Below are 20,227 nucleotides of genomic sequence, written 5' to 3' on the forward strand. Positions count from 1 at the left end.
GCCTCCCGCACAAGCTCAGGCTCCTTCCCCCCCAGCAAGGTGACATTCCATGTCCCTAAAGCCAGAGTCGTCGTCCGGGGATTGGGTCGCCGGGGCCCCCGCCCACGGCTGCCACCCAAATCACACGGCACCTTCCCCTTATGAACCCTCCCGCGGGTGGTGGGCCTACGGGAGGGCGGGCCCACGTCGCTCGTTCCCCCGGCCGGGTCCCGTGGGCCAAGACCCGGCCACCAGACGCTCGCCTGCGAGCCCCGACCCCAGGCCTGGCTCCAGGGTGGGGCCCCGGTAACGCCAGTCCGGGCGACGCAAACTTCCTTGCTCTTTTCTTCTTCATAAGGGGCTTTGAACCGCTCTTTGTCTGACCCGTCACCTAGGACCTGTCTGCCTTGGGAGACCCTACCAGGGGCATTAAGCCCTGGACAACATAGCTCCTAGGATCATTCGGGTGCTCAAACCCCTCCACCACGGTAAGGTGGCGGTTCAAGGATAATCTTAAATTAGCTTTCAATTCTCTTCTAGAATCAATGGGTATCTCACAAAAAGTGGACGGGCCGACGCATTGCTTTGATCATACTCTCGATCTCGTTCTCACCTACGGTGTTGAAACTGATGATCTGTTGGTGTCACCTGTAAACTCCCTTTTATCCGACCATTCATTAATAACGTTTGAATTTAATTTTGTCGATGTTGAAGTGCAGGGCAGGAGGTATTATTTTAGCAGATGTTTGTCTGACGAAGGTATTGCTAAATTTAAGGAGGCCATTGCTCATCTTGCGACAGTGGAAAATAGTGAACCCTCTACTGAAGCAATAGAGGCCAGTGACCTGGGTTCTACCTCTGATGTTGATGTTGATTTTCTTGTTAGTAACAGTGCTGATCTGTTGTACTAAGCTTTAGATGAAGTTGCTCCTTTGAAAAGGAGGGTTTCTAGCCACAGGAGCTTAACTCCCTGGTATAATTCAGATATCCGCATGTTGAAACAAAACGTGCGTAAAATGGAAAGGAAGTGGCACTCTTGTAAGTCTGTAGACTCCTATCGTGAATGGAAAGATATCCTAATAGTATATAAAAAAGCCATTTGCAAAGCCAGAACAGCTTATTATTCAACGTTGATAGAGGATAACAAAAGTAGCCCACGTTTTCTGTTCAGCACTGTAGCCAGGCTGACAAAGAGTCACAACTCTGTTGAGCCGTGCATTCCTGCAGCTTTCAGTAGTGGAGACTTTATGAGCTTCTTTAACAGTAAAATCATGAGAATTAGAGAAGAAATCAACCAGCCGGTTGTGGGCGTTTCTTCAGCTTTAGCGACTTCCCTAGGCTCTGACTTGACTCTAGACTGTTTTGATCCTATAGACCAGTGTTTCTCAACCCTGGTCCTCGAGGCACCCCTATCCTGCATGTTTTAGATGTTTCCCTGCACCAGCACACCTGATTCTAATTAATGGTCCTAATTAGCTTGTCACCAAGGTCTGCAAAACTCTGTTGATGACACAGGTACTTTTATCACGGTGTGCTGCTGAAGCAGGGTAGCATCTAAAACATGCAGGACAGGGGTGCCTCGAGGACCAGGGTTGAGAAACACTGCTATAGACCTCCCTGAGCTGACCTCACTAGTCAATAGAGCTAAGTCTACCACATGTATGTTAGACCCCAGCCCGACTCGACTATTCAAAAATGTTTTTTCTCTTATTGGTGCGACAATACTGGACCAGATCAACCTATCCCTAAACTTAGGATATGTACCACAGGTTTTCAAAGTGGCAGTAATTAAACCTTTACTTAAAAAACCTTCTCTTGACCCAGACGTCTTAGCTAACTATAGGCCAATTTCCAACCTTCCATTTGTGTCTAAAATTTTGGAAAAGGCAGTTTCAAGCCAGTTATGTGACTACTTGTATAGAAATGATCTGTTTGAAGTCTTTCAGACAGGGTTTAGAATGCATCATAGCACAGAGACAGCACTGGTTCGAGTCACAAATGACCTTCTTATGGCCTCAGATAAGGGATTAGTGTCCATACTGGTTCTACTGGACCTCAGATAAGGGATTAGTGTCCATACTGGTTCTACTGGACCTCAGATAAGGGATTAGTGTCCATACTGGTTCTACTGGACCTCAGATAAGGGATTAGTGTCCATATTGGTTCTACTGGACCTCAGATAAGAGATTAGTGTCCATACTGGTTCTACTGGACCTCAGTGCTGCTTTTGACACTGTAGATCATGGCATTTTACTGCACAGGTTAGAGGATGTTGTTGGGATTAAAGGGACAGCTACATTGGTTTAAATCCTATCTATCTGACAGGTTCCAGTTTGGAACCTGTAGGGTTCAGTGCTAGGGCCAATCTTGTTCAGTTTATACATGCAGCCATTGGGAAGTATAATCCAGAATCCCCCAGTCTGGCCTTCGGCAGGAGGGTCCCCCCTTATGAGCCTGGTCCTGCTCAAGGTTTCTTCCCTCCTAAAGGGGAGTTTTTCCTTGCCACTGTTTGGCTCGAGGCTTTTCTCCCACTATGGGAGTTTTTACCTGCCATTGTTTATGTAATAATTGCTGGGGGTTTATGTTTATGTTTATGTTTATTTTTATGTTCATGTTCTGGATCTCTGGAAAGTGTCTAGAGACAACATCTGTTGTATTAGACGCTATATAAATAAAATTGAATTGAATTAAATTGAATTGAGACTTGGACAGCCATAAGTGGCGTCTAGCTACGAGGATGCTAAGGCTCTGCCTGTAGCATCCCTGTACCGCCTGCTCCTTCATAATTGAATAGAGGACTGAGGAAGCTGTCCAGAGCTCACCCGCACTGTTGGAACCCCCTGTACGTCCTTGGACAGGTCACGAAGGTAGAGGGACATAATGGCCCCCGTATTCGCTAGACGGGTCTAAGTAGCCATAGCTCTGTGCAGCTTAGCAAGCAGGCCATCCATCCATCCATTATCTATACCCACATATAAACACACAAACCATGCTCACAACCACACTCACAATTTAGAATCACCAATTAACCTAATATGCATGTTTTTGGACTGTGGGAGGAAGCCGGAGTACCCGGAGAGAACCCACACAAGCACGGGGAGAACATGCAAACTCCACACAGAAAGACCCCCGCCCGGCCTGGGAGTCGAACCGGGGACCTTCTTGCTGTGAGGCAACAGTGCTAACCACTAAGCCACCGTGCAGGCCATCCATGACTCTACAATTCTTGCTGAGACAGGTGGCTTTGCCAAGAATGGAGTCGGAAGGAGAAATGAGAGGAGCGAGAGCTGGATCCACCTGAGGGAGCGGCCCGCAGGCAACACGCTCCCTGTCATTCATGTTCGAAAACCTGCGACATGACGCAGACCACTTGTGCGTGGTCATAACAGCGATAATTATGATATGATGTAATAATAATATGATTTACAAATAAAGTCTTGAAGCAGCTCTTTTTACGCTGACCACAACCCTGATGTGGTCCAGAGTGTAGTGTGGCATTTCTGGTTTAGACAGACTTTTCACATCAGCCCTTAAAGTCCATTGTGTGATAATAATGGTGGTGATAATGGTTTCCGCTGGAATCTGACTTCTGATGATGTGACAGCAGAGGTTCATCTGCACTCAGAGTTGGGCTGTGGAGAATGAAGCAGTTGCTTTGTAGCTCAGGGAGGTTTTTATGGTCTTTACATTGCTGGTCAGTGAAGGTTTTCTGGAGCATGCTACAAGTGTTCTCCTCTCCTGTTTGTTGTTGGGATTATGCTTTGTTTAGTGTAGTTGTATAATCCTTCAGAGGACGAACGGTCAGCATGTTATCACATTTCTATGCTCTGTGTGATTAAAAATGACTTGAACGGTCAGGGAAGCCCAGTTTGTAATTACCTAGGTGCTCCCTGGATGGTGAACACCTTGTCAGAGTGCTGCTCCGCCAGTTTGGTCATCACTTCGTACAGGTGCCTGCATACCTGGAAGATAACAGGAACAAGTTACTCCTTGGTTTCATATTCTGACAAGAGACGGGTGATATGTGTGAGGGTCCAGACTGAACGACTCATGCAGGTACAGAGGTGAGGAAAAAGCATGCCTATACTCACCAGTGAGATCTCACGGTGAAACTTAGTCTCCAGATTCGTCACACTCTTAAAGGTGCTGATGTAGAACTCAACTCGGCTACAGAGACGAAAACAAACTTTTTTGTAATAAGCTGAAACTGACATGTAGGTCAAGGGGTAAAGAAGCGGTCTGGAAAGCATAAAATCACGCAATTAAATGACCTTTCTCTTTAATCATCTATCATCACTGTAATTTAAGGGAACACACCTAAAAAACGACTATTTTGCATTGTGTGCATTAAGAATGAGGGGAAGACCTGATGAATGTCTTGGAGAAAGTATCGATACTCATCCATCATTCCATTCATCCATCCATCCAATTTCTTTAGCCGCTTAATCTCAAATTAGGGGTCACAGGGAGCCAATCCCAGCTGTCTCGGGCGAGGGCAGGGGACACACTGTACTTGTCGCCAGCTCATCTCAGGGCCAACACATACACAACCAACCATTCACCCACACCTAGGGGCAATTTAGAGAGCAGTTCACATAACCTGCATGTATTTGGACTGTGAGAAAACCTGCACAGACATGGGGAGAACATGTTATTCAGACTCCTGACCAGTAAATGGCGATAATACCCTGTAATGCCAGTTTCCTAGGTAACACCATAGGAAAAGACCTGCAAAGTTTGTTTACATATGTTGAGCATGGCGAAACACAGATACAACGAAGGATATATGTCAGGAGTAAAAAACATGACCAGTTCTCCCATTAATTCCTCCAAACCCAGGAGTGTTACATCTCAGGTAGAAATAAGTGCTGCTTAATTTTCTTCAAAGCACAATGTTTTTCAGTATTTACCTATTGATAAGCTAATCAGTAGAAAATTCATTTTGTGTACTTGAATCATTTTGAATTGCAATTTTGTTTAATTTATTTTGAGTTCATGGATAAAAACAGCTGAGGAAACAGATTTTCTTCTCATAGTGCAGTGTTCATTGTATAGGTTCAGTGTGTTAAATGTGTTAAAAATTATTGTTACTGAAATGTTTGGATTGTTATGCCAGCCTTATGATTAATACTTGAATAAGTGAATAGATAATTTTAATAGGAAATTGTTAGTGATTCAGTGAGTGGTTATTCAGCTAAAACTATATATTTTTTAGTTCTTTTTGTGACTACAGCTCAGTGGTTGCACTTTTTTATTTCATGTTTGTGCATGTTGAGTCTGTTAAACAGAAGAATAAGAACCAGAACCAAGCAAGGTGAGGCAGCGTTCAGTTATTCTGCTCCTCACCGGTGGAACAAACTTCCTGTAGACCTGAGGTCTGCTCCAACTGTCAGCTCCTTTAAATCAGCCCTAAAAACATTACCATTTACTGAAGCGTACTCTTAAATTAAATACTTACCTGCTGTACTCTACTGCCCTTATTTTTAAACAACTTGTGCTTTTTATTATTTTAAATCTTTTCTTATCATTTTATTTCATTTTATTTGTAATGTTGATGCAAAGCACTTTGAATTACCTTGTGTTGAATTGTGCTATACAAATAAACTTGCCTTAAAACTTAAAACTTGCCCTGCCTTGCCTTAAAAAAGGCTGAAGTTACTGAAGTGAAGTGTTTTGGATTTAATTAAAATGCAGCTAATTGCTAACTGCTGGATCTCCAAGGGAATATTTCCCTCTCTATTGAAGTCATTTTGGTTATGCCATTTTGGTTTTTGCTATTTTGGTTCACCAATAACCTTATTTTTTTGCCCACAAAGCCCACTGGTTACCAAGACCCAGTGAACGCATCCTTCGTCCACCCGCGTTACAACGCAGTGACCCGCAAACATTTCGACGCTTCAACGAAACCATGTGACCAGGCTACTACAACCAGGAAAAGGGGAACAGCCCGGTTGCCAGCGATGCTGCATATGTTGATGCCCCGATACCAGTACATTAATTTGTGTACTTGCCGATACCGAGTATCGATACGATACTTCTACCACAAAAATAACTAGACTAAAAATGCAATGAAAAATGCAATGAATTGGAAGACGGGTTTTATTTGCAACAGATAAATTCAATAAAAATAAAAAAAACGAGTAGAATAACTATTTTAAACAAAAAATAATCTTTCCGTGTAAATAAAAAGTCTCCACACTGGCACTGTCTTCACATTTAAGAAAATATCAAACATTTAACACATCAATGAAACATCCTATCGCGGCTCGAGTGCGTGGAGAAGACGGTGAAATCCTTGGTCTTCTCCAGCTGACAGTGGCTGCTCACCCAGGTCTACATAACGGGTTAGAGCCTCCGGTATTTTAACTTGTCTCGTGCCTGATTGTCTGTCGCCTTTGCAGAACCTGAGCTAATGTCGCTGTTGAGGTCTTGCAGTAGCATCAGCAAACTCCGTATACTCAGCTTTATGATGCATCTCCAGATGTTTTATCAAGTTGCTGGTATTAAACGACATATTCTCCTTCCCTCCTCTTGATACCTTAGCAGCACATAGCTTAGCAGCACGTGGCTTCAGTCTGCCTTGCTTCTGTCGTCGTCGAAATATGTCCAACTGCTGACGTCCCGCTTGCATTAATTGTAGCTATCTTGCCTGAAACGGCGCTGCCAGTCTCACTCATGTATCACTCTCTTCTCATGTATCACTCTCTTGTCATGTATCACTCTCTTCTCATGTATCACTCTCTTCTCATCACCGCTGACTGCAGCTCAACATCTCCCCCTAGAGTCACTAACCAGTAACTACAACAACAATGAAGTGGTATCGGTGCGCGGTATCAGAGAATTTTTGCGAATATGAGAGCAGTATCGGCCCCGATACCGATTCCAGTATCACAATACACAGTGCACAATATATATACAATCAAAACGGTGCCTCGTTTTGATTGATTCATTTTGATAATTCAATTTGATAAGTCATCTTCTTTATTAATTATTAAAATCTAAAGACATTTATTAATAACTCTCTAATAACTGAACCAGCACTCCCTTTGTGGCACAACACTAGCCACTAAAACAGTTAAATGTACTTGTGAGAATAGTTAATCATACTGTACTCGCCAGCTTTGACGAAAATGTTGTACAGAATCTGACTTCACCTGGTCTACACAGATTTGATGAAATGTGCAATCACTGACTCACCAATCCCAGAGATACGGCAGCTCATCCTGGAGTCCCACATTCAGCTCATCAAACACATTCTGAGCCTTCTTCAACTCATCTTCTGCCTGCAAACAAACACTGTTAACTACATGAAATTTACTTCAACTTTCCCTTCCACCATGAATGATCCCAGATCAGTGCTCTCACTTTCATCATCTTGCGGTCATTTTTCATTCCAGATGCCTGGAGAGTTTCTAAATGATGACGGGCGCTGTCATAGTCGATAAGTTTCCGACTTCTTTTGGCCACACGTGTCTGAAACAACATTTGGTTACCGATTGCTCTCCATTTCTTTTTTCTCTAATTAAAAGGTAGAGTATTTACCTTTAGGTCTGGAAACTGTTGCAGGTATTCATCTAGGTTCAGAAGCGTTGAGTCCACCAGTTTGTTGTGAAAGTCTTCCCACAATGCATCACAGTCCTGAAGGAAGCAGACAACCATGTTAACTTACAAGAGCATTTAAAAAGCTGACTCAGTTCAAGGAGCTACATCAACTTTGCTAGTCTGATGCAATCCAGGAGGCGATGTTTAAACTTCATGTCTTAGGGACATCAAGGACTGGATGTCCAGAAATTTCTTGCTTCTAAATTCAGATAAAACAGAGGTTATCATTCTTGGTCCAGAGCATCTTAGGAAGGGACTAGATGGTGCTGCGATGGCTTCCAGTGCAACTGTGAGAAACCTTGGTGTTGTTTTCGATCAGGATTTGTCCATATGTTAATCAGGTTTGTAAAATAGCGTTTTTCCATCTCCGTAATATTGCAAAAATGAGGAAAATCCTCTCGCAGAGTGATGCAGAAAAACTAGTTCATGTGTTTGTATCTTCTAGACTGGATTACTGTAATGTGTTGTTAGCAGGATGTCCAAGTAATTTGCTGAATAGGCTCCAGCTGATCCAGAATGCAGCAGCACGAGTACTGACAGGAATCAGCAGGAGAGACCACGTATCTCCAGTGTTAGCGTCGCTCCATTGGCTACCCGTATAATTCAGAATCCAATTTAAAATTGCGTATAAAGCCTAAAACGGCTTAGCTCCACAATATTTGCAAGACCTGATAGTATCTTACAACAGAGCTCTCCGTTCTCGGAGTGCAGGTTTACTCGTAGTTCCTAGAGTATCTACATGTAGATTTGGAGGGCGGGCGTTCTGCTATCAGGCACCATTACTATGGAACCAACTTCCAATCTGGGTTAAGGAGGCTGACACCACCTCCACCTTTAAAACTAAACTTAAAACCTTTCTGTTTAGTAAAGCCTATAGTTAGTGTTTAGTAAACCTCTAGCTGGTGTTGGTAAATCTCTAGTTAGTGTAAACTCTAGTGTGTTAGAGTCAGTAGTCATAGTTGCAGCTATAGAACAAGACTATAATAGTTAGTCTCAAAAATAGCTTGGTGGTAGATATGCTGCTATAGGCCTATGCTACAGGGGGGACCGACATGATCCGCTCTCACCCTTCTTCTCCTCTCCTCTCACCCTTCTTCTCTTCTCCTCTTTCCTTCTTCTCTCTTCTCTTTTTTTTCAGCTAAGGCTCCTGGCCAAAGTAAAGCCCTACCTATCTCCTAAAGACTTGAAGAGGGTTATTCACGCTTTTATTACATCACGGCTAGATTACTGCAACTCCTTGTACGTGGGCTTAGACCAGCGTTCTGTGCGACGCCTGCAGTTGGTGCAGAATGCTGCTGCACGACTTCTGACTGGAACTAGAAAGCGTGACCACATTACCCCGGTTCTGGCCTCCCTGCACTGGCTTCCTGTTCACTACAGAATTGATTTTAAGATTCTGCTGCTTGTTTTTAAATCACTGAATGGCTTGGCTCCCCAATACCTTACTGAACTTCTCCACTCTCACACACCAGCCAGAGCCCTGAGGTCGTCAAGTCAGTTGATTTTAGACGTCCCGAAATCTAGGCTCAAAACTAGAGGTGACCGAGCTTTTGCGGTGGCCGGCCCTAAGGTGTGGAATAGTTTGCCACTAAATGTTAGATCTGCCCAGACCCTAGTGCTATTTAAGTCTTCTTTGGAAACTTATTTATTTTCTTTGGCTTTTAGTGTGTGACAAATTAGTTCCCCACATCTGTGTGAAGTGATTGTGCACTTTATGTGTCTGTTCTTTGTCGTCTATTCTCTATTATCTATTTTTTATTACTATTTTATTGATCATTTTAGTATGTTAGTGATTTTATTGTTTCTACACTGTGTACTCCATTTTTTTATTCATTATAAGTATCTCATAATTTTTGTCCATCGTACTTGTAGTTTTCTCAACCTTTCCCCGACCCTGCACCCCAACCTGGGACTTGATGATTGGGCCGGAGCTTCGGGAGCTGCGTGCTGGCCTGCGGTCCCCACCCCTGGTCATCCCGTTGCTGGCCCCCCCTTCTCCTCCCTTTTCTCTCTTTTGTCCTGCAGGTGGCCGTGGGTGGCTTGTAGCTTGCATTACGGAGCACAAGTCTTTTCCTGACCCTGCACCCCAACCTGGGACTTGCTGATTGGGCCGGAGCTTCGGGAGCTGTGTGCTGGCCTGCGGTCCCCACCCCCGGTCATCCCGTTGCTGCTTCCACCTGCCTGATGTGCTGTTGCCGTCCCTGACCCACCAGTCTGGCCCTCGGCAGGAGGGTCCCCCCTGATGAGCCTGGTCCTGCTCAAGGTTTCTTCCCTCCTAAAGGGGAGTTTTTCCTTGCCACTGTTTGGCTTAAGGTTTTTCTCCCACTAGGGGAGTTTTTACCTGCCATTGTTTATGTAATAAATGCTCGGGGGTCATGTTCTGGGTATGGGTCTCTGTAAAGCGTCTAGAGACAACTCTGTTGTATTAGACGCTATATAAATAAAATTGAATTGAATTGAATTGTAGTTTCTTGTGCTGGCCCCCTTTTTTCTCTTTTGTGTATGTTTGCAGGCCGGAGCTTCGGGAGCTGTGTGCTGGCCTGCGATCCCCACCCCCGACCACCCCAGTCTGGCCCTCGGCAGGAGGGTCCCCCTTATGAGCTGGTCCTGCTCAAGGTTTCTTCCCTCCTAAAGGGGAGTTTTTCCTTGTCACTGTTTGGCTTTAGTTTTTTCTCCCACTATGGGAGTTTTTACATTTCATTGTTTATGTAATAATTGCTCGAGGGTCATGTTCTGGGTCTCTGGAAAGATCCTAGAGACAACTTTTGTTGTATTAGACACTATATAAATAAAATTCAATTGAATTGAATTGAAAATAAGATGGAAAAGCTTACATGCTGCAAACCCAACATCAGTCTGAAATATTGAATCACTAGTCCTTAAAATATGATCACTGTATAATTGAATTTGCTCAATTTGTTTGCTGAGTTAAGTTGTTTGAGTTTTTTTTTAAGAGATTAAAATTTGCATAAAATCTTGTTTGTGTAAATGCTAAAATGATGTAAAATGTAGCAAACTTGTATGTAATAAAATTCAGAATTAAAATTTAACTTATGTATGGAACTCATGTTAAATCATACAAAATAAAAGACAAAAAGTTGATTAATTTCTGCATTATTATTGAGGAACAAAAGTTTTTCAAGTGTCTTTGCTCCAAGGTGACATCCTAGACTTCATAGACACCAGTTCCCCTGCCTTAGATGGACATGGTAAGCATAAACATGTAAGTACCAGTTCATAAAGGGTGGAATTGTTTTCTGGTTGTTGTAACAGGTCTTGTAACAATCCATGAAGTCAGTGGAACAAGGTAAGGACAAGAAACATTTTTTTAACTAACTCGGGGAGACAGGAGACGACTTTCAGTCCGACTGCTTTTCTGCTAACAGTCGGCCATCGGGTTGGTGTGTCCTGGCCTTAAGAGTCTTCACTCACCTTCACTGGGATCTTCCAGCGCCTCTGGAGCTATGTTGAGCTTCCTGTTTATGTTCCATAGTCGAGGCTTGAACCTGGGTCTTCTAGACCAAGCCCACCTCTGTAGCCGCTAGACTATCACTCCTCAGTTTCCCATTTCGTTCATACTGTTTGTGTGCTGCATTCAGGTTCCTGTTCCATTTGAATTATTTGTGTGCTGCGTTCGGGTTCCTGTTACAGGTGTTCTATGTGTGTGCTGCATTTGCTGTTTCATTCGTATTATCTCCATGCTGCATTTATGTTCTCATTTATATCCTACCATCTACGTATGTGATGCGTTCAGAATCCTGGCTTTTGTTTTGTTTTGGGACTGACCTTTCCGATGGACAAGACATCGTCTTTTCCATGCCAGTCTGGCTCGTAAACTTCGTGCAGCGACTGCGTCAGGTTAATGGAGGCCTGCTGCATCCCTGCAAAAAATGAAAACAAAAACTGATATCATTATTTGAAGAAGGAGAATAAGGTGCAGCATCACAGTGATATTTGATGTGTTGCAGGTGTTATTTTGAGCAGATGGATGGGTTGACACTGAAGCTCAGACATCTAGTCACCTTTGATGGCAGACATGTAGTTCTTCATCTCCCTCTGCAGCCTTGAGCCTTCACACTGAGAACAACAGTGAAAACACACAGCATCATTCACCGAAAAGAAGAACACAAACACCGCTGAGAGAAGCTTTGAGTGAGGAACCTTCACTGATGCCCCCCAGCTGGCATGATGAAAGCAGGATTTTCCCGGGGAGGAATATTTCTTACCTCCTGTCTCCTAAAGTTGGAAACTGCTTGTTCAAACTGCTCATCTTTGGTTTCATCTGCTTTTCCTAGTTTCTGCAGAACCTGAGAAACAAAACAGAGGTACTCAGAGATGAGGACATTAAATCTGTTTCATATGAAAGATTTATGACATTATTTACAACACAATAAATGTTCTGGACAAAAGAGGAACCAAACTCTGGAATGTGTCCAGAATGTGATTTTTCCTTGTCTTCTCCATTAAGTCATGAATGCACCTGGAACAAGTGTGAACCTGAAGGGAGTAGATGTTGCTGTTAAATCTCAGAGTACTCTTCTATATTAATGTGTGGGAGCTGAAGTCATGGGGGAACTTAACATGCATTTCAGCACCCACAGCATCCTCAGCAGGAATTGAACCCAGAACCTTCTTGCTGTGAGACGGCTGCACTACCAGCTGCACCACCATGCCCCTCAATTTCTTTTGAGAATCCCTTCCATTGCCAAAGCAAAATTGGTATTGTAACTAGAATATCGATATCGAATTGTATCGAATCATATCGGAAATCGTATCGACTTGGGACCTAGTGTATCGGAATCGTAGATCGGGAGGTAAGTGATGATACCCAGCTCTATTTAGGGCAGCAACTAACGACTATTCTGATAGTCGGTTAGTCATCCACTACTGAAACAGTTAGTCAACTAATTGGATTATGACTCTCAAAATTATTAAATGGCTCTTATTTAGCTCTCAGGAGGTTGTTTAACTGATGCGCTAATTATAAATTAAAAAACATTAAAGATAGACACTTTATTCAAAAATACATCTCTTAATTAACTTTACTGCCAGTCACCGTGGTGTTGCACCATGTTGTTTACCTGGCGCTGTACTCTATTGCACAAGTGCAACTCTCAGCAGAGATCGAAAGGGAAGGAATTGCCTCACTCTATTGAAAAACCTGCATGACGACAATAGCAACTTAACGCTATTGTATACTGTATGCAATTCTCAGAAGAGATAGGAAAAAAGGCGATGCCTTACACTGTTCATACTTTTTTCCGACAATAGTCAACAATTAAATTGGCCTGCAACTATTTTATCATCGATTTTTGTCGACAACGTCGACCAATGTTTGCACCCCTAATGCCATTGAAAGCAAAAACCTTTTGAGACAGTTATGACTGTGTCAAGAAGACCAAGACCTGACAGGGGTTCTGACCCCTATCAGGATTCCCATATGAATCCCTTACAGGACCAAGGACATATGAGATACAAGGCCACTGACTGTTCTGCTTAAACACCATAGTGTGAAATAAAAAGATATTGAAAAAAAAAAAAAAAAAAAACACCATAGATTGCCCTGAAGCACTTCAGCACCATGGACAGTTCAACATACATACATACATACATACATACATACACACACACACACACACACACACACACACACACACACACACACACACACACACACACACACACACACACATACATATATACGCTTTTTGTTTTTCATCATTACATTTTCTTCCGGTGAACTTTAATCCCAGTAGTCGGACACACAGTTTGTCATGACATGACTGAAAAATCCCAGGTGCTTCATGGCGATATGTGTGCGTGGTGAGAGAATAAATTAGACAAGCTAAAATGATTTGTTTACTGCATGAACTGTTGCAATTTCTTTCTTTTTTTTTGCACTTTAAATGGATATTGAAAGGCCTGTTTGAGTTATTTATTTCTTAGTTACTTATTTCACAATAATTATTGTGAAATTATTATTTTACTAGTTATTTTACAGTCATATAATTCAGGCAACAGCTCAAAAAACATTTTAAATAACACTAAGCAAAATCAATATCGAATTGGATCGAATCGAATCAAATCGTGATGATCGATTCTGAATCTTAAGAATCCGAATCAAATCGATTCTTGACATTTGAATCGATACCCAGCCCTACTTGGAGCTGCGGTCATATTAAGTTAATTTCACAGTTATTGCAATGATGGATAGGTGGTGGTAGGATGGTAGGAACCTGAATTGTAATCTGGGTTAAAGAGGCTGACACCACCTCCACCTTTAAAACTAAACTTAAAACATTTCTGTTTAGTAAAGCCTATAGTTAGTGTTTAGTAAACCTCTAGCTGGTGTTGGTAAATCTCTAGGTAGTGTAAACTCTAGTGTGCCAGAGTCGCTCCTGTAGTTTCTTGTGCTGGCCCCCCCTTCTCCGCCCTTTTCTCTTTTTTGTCCATGTTGCAGCATCCTTTGCCGGACACCGGAACCTGCAGCGTGGGAGTGAGAGGGGCCGGGTAACGGCCCGGGCAGGCGGGGGAGAGGTTTGTCCGTCAAGACTCCTCTCCCTGGCCCTGCCCCTTCTCAACCTTTCCCCGACCCTGCACCCCAACCTGGGACTTGATGATTCGGCCGGAGCTTCGGGAGCTGCATGCTGGCCTGCGGTCCCCACCCCTGGTCATCCCGTTGCTGCTTCCACCTGCCTGCTGAGCTGTTGCCGTCCCTGACCCACCAGTCTGGCCCTCAGCAGGAAGGTCCCCCCTTATGAGCCTGGTCCTGCTCAAGGTTTCTTCCCTCCTAAAGGGGAGTTTTTCCTTGCCACTGTTTGGCTTAAGGTTTTTCTCCCACTAGGGGAGTTTTTACCTGCTATTGTTTATGTAATAACTGCTCGGGGGTCATGTTCTGGGTATGGGTCTCTGGAAAGCGTCTGGAGACAACTTTTGTTGTATTAGACGTAGGGGTGGGCGGTACACCGGTGTCATCATAGTCATCACCGGTGTGACACTGCGCCACGACATGGATTTTGCAATACCGTCAATACCGTAATAAATCAATTATAAAATAATAAGCCTAAATAAGGCATTAAAAACTTCGGTGATATGCAAGGTTTGCCGCCGTGTTGTGACAGCAAGAGGTGGAAACACAAGCAACCTGTTTCATCCCTTAAAAAACACGCACGCCCGTGAATATGAAGAGGCAACCCGGGCCAAAACGAGCGCAATGGGACCAGCAGCTGCTGCTGGGACCGCTGCTCCGCTGGTGCTGCTGAGCGCGTCCCAAGACTACACAGCTTTCACTGCAGGCATCGTTTACTGCTGCTACACCTTACGACAAGAGTAGTAAGAAATGCAGGGCTTAAAGTATTCCGGCACTGTGCCGGATCTCCGGCGTGCAGAGTTTTTTTTCTCGGCGTGCGAGTTTGACTGCTTAAAAAAAAAAAAAAAACTGTGAGAAAAAAAAAAAGTCAACCGAGTTCGTCTACCAATGGAATGAGAGGAAAGCAGCTCTGGTTCAACCAAACTAACAATAGCCAATCAGAAGCAGAGCTGGGCGGGTCTTTGAGGGCAGCGGAGCGCAGAGCGCTGTTTCAACCTGCCGGAATACGAATCACCGATTTATAGATGGAGAAAAAATGAATGAATGTCTGTTTATCTTTTTGCCCAGAAGAAAAAAAGGGGTGACAAAAAAATACCCATAACCATGTTCTTCTTTCGAAAAAACACAGCTGCACCGCGGGCTTTAGAAGAAAAAGACGCTACAGCGCGAGTAGGGATGCAGCGGCTCAGAACAGCAGCGTGCGAGGCGGTGCTGATCTCCGCAATTTGAAGCTTTGTATAATAATTATTTAAAAAAAAAGGGTTGCTACTATGTGAATATCACTTATCACGGGTTCTTTTTGGAACGTAACCCTCTCGAAAAACAAGGGATTACTGTATATGAATACTCATGGCATACCTGTCAAGTTTTGGATTTAAAATTAAGGGAAATTTTCCACCACCCGCTGTCCAACCAGCCCAACCGAGGTCCAGTATTAGATTTTAAGACAGGTTTACAAAATATTTAAAATATCTACCTGTCAATCACTTACAAACTACAATTATGTGCTCTTTATGTACCTTTGTTGACACTGAAATGCTGTGGACATCAGGTCAGGTCAGGTTACTTTATTGATACCCAAGGGTAAACTGGTTTTGCAGTCGAGAGTTAAAACAAGCAACAGAAAACATACAATCAGTTCAGGAACAAGACATTTAAGAAGAACACATACACATAAAACAAGAGACAGCTTCGGCTCGACAAAAAGTGCTGCAGTTCATGAAATAAATATAAGAGATAAAAGACATGAGGCTAAAAAAGAATTAAAACACCAAGAGCAAAATTTCCTCCAAGTTAGGAATGGATAAGAGCAATATAAAAACATTGTAAAATACATCGTGCTCCGAAAAGTGACTTGTGCACTTTTGTGGACATTCCTATGTATGTAGTTCCTATAATAGAGTCTAAATGAAAACAAAGGGGAAATAAAGCACATTTATTTATACTAAATATTTTCAGTCATATACAAATTGATTGTCTTAAAGTGAAACATTTTCTTTTAATTTGTCATCGTCACTCATGTGGGTCTCTGGCTCCCATTTTTAGATATATTTACAAGATTTTCTGGCAGAAATGTATTCTCTGTCGTTACATCCATCCATCTGATTTGTTGTTTTTTTTCCCGTTGTTGCCACTAACCTTGTGAGAACTCCCCTCCAGGCTACAGCAAGGGGCATTTCTCGCGAGGTTAGTGACAATTCAGTTTGTAGAGGCACAATAACCCTTTAATATATCATAAAAAGGAGACTTGACAGGTATGGGCATAGCACCAGTATAAAAAAAAAATTATTGATTACCAACCATTTAATTCAGTAAAGGACTATATATATATATATATATATATAAAGTAAGATCTTTATGTTTTTTGCCAAATAAATATGTTGAGAATGCATAATACTCTCCCATGTCTCTTTTTGATAAGGATACCTACCATTTACTTATTATATTATAAAAATATTAACCTTATTCACATAAAGGGACAGGACAGGCTACTCCTCCCAAAACGTACCAAAAAATACCGTGATATTATACCGTCACCGTTCAAAAGATGAAAAATACCGTGATATTAATTTTAGGTCATATTGCCCACCCCTAATTAGACGCTATATAAATAAAATTGAATTTAATTGAATTTAATTTAATTTAATTGCCTTGTTAGTATAACTGAAATAAAGAAATAAAGACTTTGCAGACTTTATGACAGAAGTAACTCTACAATCAGTTCCTGATAGCGGGCGATTTTAATAATTATGCCTGCTGTGAATCCAGACCATTGATCAAATACTTTTTTTTAATCTTTTGGACTCTTCAAGGTTCAAGGTTCAAGGTTCGCTTTATTAGTCTCCCGCGGGAGAAATTGGTCTCGGAGTAAGCAGCCACAATGCTGCAGTACAGATAGACACAGACAGCACATTAAAAATATCATCAACAACACCAACAACATTATTGAAGGCATGTGCAAACACTTGCAATAGCGCTGTACAAATTAGTGCAAATTGTTAGAAATGATGCTAGTATCATCAGTATTCTTTTAATCTTAGACTAGTCTGTAGCTGGATCAACTCATGAGGGGGGCCATAAATTGGAAGTAGTATTTTCCTTTGGTTTAATTGCATTAAACCAAAAACGTTTAATTTAGGTGTCACAAATCTCAGCAAGATTTGTGACACCTGTATTTGGACCATTTTGCTGTTTTCTTCTCTGTTACGTTGCTAAAACTAAACCATGGACCCCCGCAGCACTTTTTGGCCGCGGTTAACTCCTTGCAGGATCTTGTTTTTCTGTGGCTTTTATTGACTCTGTGCTTAATACAAATGGTTTTTGTAGTAATAATTGGTCTGTTGCTGCTTTAGGTGTAAACGCTGTAACCCAGCAACAGAAGGAGTCTGTTAGTTTTTTGTCCTCCTGACCATGAACATGCATGCCATCAGGCCAGTCAGCCAACTTTTGATATAGACAGTGCAGACTGTTTCAGGACCATGGACAGTTCAGACACCTCTGGCAGCTCAGTTTCAGGACCATGGACAGTTCAGATACCTCTGGCAGCTCAGTTTCAGGACCATGGACAGTTCAGACACCTCTGATAGCTCAGTTTCAGGACCATGGACAGTTCAGATACCTCTGATAGCTCAGTTTCAGGACCATGGACAGTTCAGACACCTCTGATAGCTCAGTTTCAGGACCATGGACAGTTCAGACACCTCTGATAGCTCCGTTTCAGGACCATGGACAGTTCAGACACCTCTGGTAGCTCAGTTTCAGGATCATGGACAGTTCAGACACCTCTGATAGCTCAGTTTCAGGATCATGGACAGTTCAGACACCTCTGGTAGCTCAGTTTCAGGATCATGGACAGTTCAGACACCTCTGATAGCTCAGTTTAGGATCATGGACAGTTCAGACACCTCTGATAGCTCAGTTTCAGGATCATGGACAGTTCAGACACCTCTGGTAGCTCAGTTTCAGGACCATGGACAGTTCAGACACCTCTGGTAGCTCAGTTTCAGGATCATGGACAGTTCAGACACCTCTGGCAGCTCAGTTTCAGGACCACAGACAGTGGTCAGTGTTTCAGAACAGAACTGTTCTAATCAAGGATCACTGCCTGTTCTGCTACTCTTACAGACAAGCTCACACTGGCTTTAAGTTTATCGCCACAATGTTCATGTAGAAAACAATGCAATACAGTCTTTGTTCCACAATCACAAACAGCTGCTGTGTTTATACACTGTCCCACACACCTCAGACAGATACAGCCATCAGATATGCAATGATCCATGTCTAAAACTTAGCCCTTCTTCTGGCCCTTCTTTACTGTTTTCCATGTCAACTAGTATTTGAATTTCAGCCCAAATCTGGCTCATACAGCAGTTGCCAAAGTTTGGCCCAGATCATGAACTTTCGGACACAATTGGTCCACACAGCTGTTGCTAGTACCGTAACTGAGCCACACGTGCCAAAAGTAGCCCAGATTAGGCTCCGAAGTGTTAACTATTTGGGACACAAGGTCCACTTTTCAACTATTGATCTTGATATGTAAAGACTCATCTGTAAAGACACGCTGCTTTGATATTTTTAGTTCATTCAGCATCCACATCCAACAGCCTCTTCCAGCATGAAGATGACTCATCACAATCCACCTCCTCATCCAGAACCAGCTCGGTCAGATCAGTGGGCAACGCTAATGCTGGACTTCTCCACTCTCCAGCTGAAACGAGAACATGCCCTGTAACAACACACACACACACATACACACACATACATACACACACACACACACACACACACACACACACACACACACACACACACACACACACACACACACACACACACACACACACACACACACCCGCCGCCATCTTCAAGCACGTAACGTCACTGAAGCCGTAATCCCTTTTTTCAGTATCTGACAGCAGGGGTTTTGACACAAACGGTCACGTCACCGTTCCGCGGGTCTTGGTATGTGTGTGGGGGTAGACTCTTTATAGACCATTTATAAATCACGGAACCCTCTATGAATGCTCATCGTGCAGTGAGTGGGGGCGCTGGTACATCCATGGCCCGCAGTCTGTGAAACCACATCCCCGGTCCGTGTCCCCCCGGCCGCTGCCCCGGCCCCCCAGCCCCATCACCCCGGGCTCCTACCTTCTCCTGGGCGCGGTTCAGTCGCTTCTGCACATTCTTAGCGAACACCCCCGTCCTGATTTCCGCCATGATGACCGCAGAGAGATTACGGAAGGAGGGGGCGGGTTTAAGTGGAGGGAGGGGCGGGGCCTAACACCCCTGCCGGCAGCTGATTGGATAATTCTAACTCCCCCCTCCCCACTACCAAACACACACACACACACACACACACACACACACACACACACACACACACACACACACACACACACACACACACACACACACACACACACACACACACACACACACACACACACACACGTCACCAATACTTTATCCAAGCAGCCATCGGTGCGTCTGAAATGCCATACTAAACAGTATATACTCAAAAAGTATACCTCAGTTCGGCGCACGTTTGAGTAAATATCAGTCGTATGCATTAATTGGGACGTACTACTCAGAGCCAGATCCTGGCCGAAACAAGATTACATTATATAATATTATTATATACGAATATTATAATATTATTACTATATAATAATATTATTATACTTAATATTATACTTATGACATATACGTATCTGTGCAGCACTTAGCAACCAAACACCGCTGCATTGCATTGTGGGAAGTTTCTGCTCAGCTAGTGTCCATCAATCCGCACTAATACATTTCTCCGGAATGAGTATGGATAGTACATACTATTGAGTACGTACTAATGTTTCGGATGCTGAAAAAAATCTCACATACTGTTTTTGCTACTCATTAGGGTGGAAGAATGGGATTTCGGACGCAGCCCCTGATTTTCAGCAGGTAAGAGGTCGGAGTTCAGGGATTGGTGGAAGGAGCCCGGTGAAAAATGGGCGCGGCCAATATTTGCAAATGAAAGATTCAAAATTTTAACTTTGTTCTTCTTTTTTGTTGTCTTTT

General features: G+C 43.1%; 1 protein-coding gene across 10 annotated transcripts in view; it reads right to left on the reverse strand.

The window, feature by feature from the left end:
- amph (amphiphysin) overlaps positions 1–19,428 on the reverse strand; it is a 66,727-nt gene extending 47,299 nt beyond the window's left edge. For all 10 annotated transcript variants that reach the window (XM_061733063.1, XM_061733070.1, XM_061733067.1 and 7 more), the window contains exons 1-9: positions 19,319–19,428; positions 11,808–11,888; positions 11,604–11,658; positions 11,368–11,462; positions 7,522–7,617; positions 7,345–7,452; positions 7,177–7,262; positions 4,071–4,146; positions 3,859–3,941 (exon numbers count right to left, since the gene is read on the reverse strand). In XM_061733063.1, coding sequence (XP_061589047.1) covers positions 3,859–3,941; positions 4,071–4,146; positions 7,177–7,262; positions 7,345–7,452; positions 7,522–7,617; positions 11,368–11,462; positions 11,604–11,658; positions 11,808–11,888; positions 19,319–19,387 — 749 coding nt within the window. In that variant the 5' untranslated portion in view covers positions 19,388–19,428. The remainder of the gene's footprint in view (positions 1–3,858; positions 3,942–4,070; positions 4,147–7,176; positions 7,263–7,344; positions 7,453–7,521; positions 7,618–11,367; positions 11,463–11,603; positions 11,659–11,807; positions 11,889–19,318) is intronic.
- Between the last annotated feature and the right edge of the window lie 799 nt (positions 19,429–20,227).

This window comes from Cololabis saira, chromosome 10, assembly GCF_033807715.1.
Source record: "Cololabis saira isolate AMF1-May2022 chromosome 10, fColSai1.1, whole genome shotgun sequence".
Lineage (NCBI taxonomy): Eukaryota > Metazoa > Chordata > Actinopteri > Beloniformes > Belonidae > Cololabis > Cololabis saira.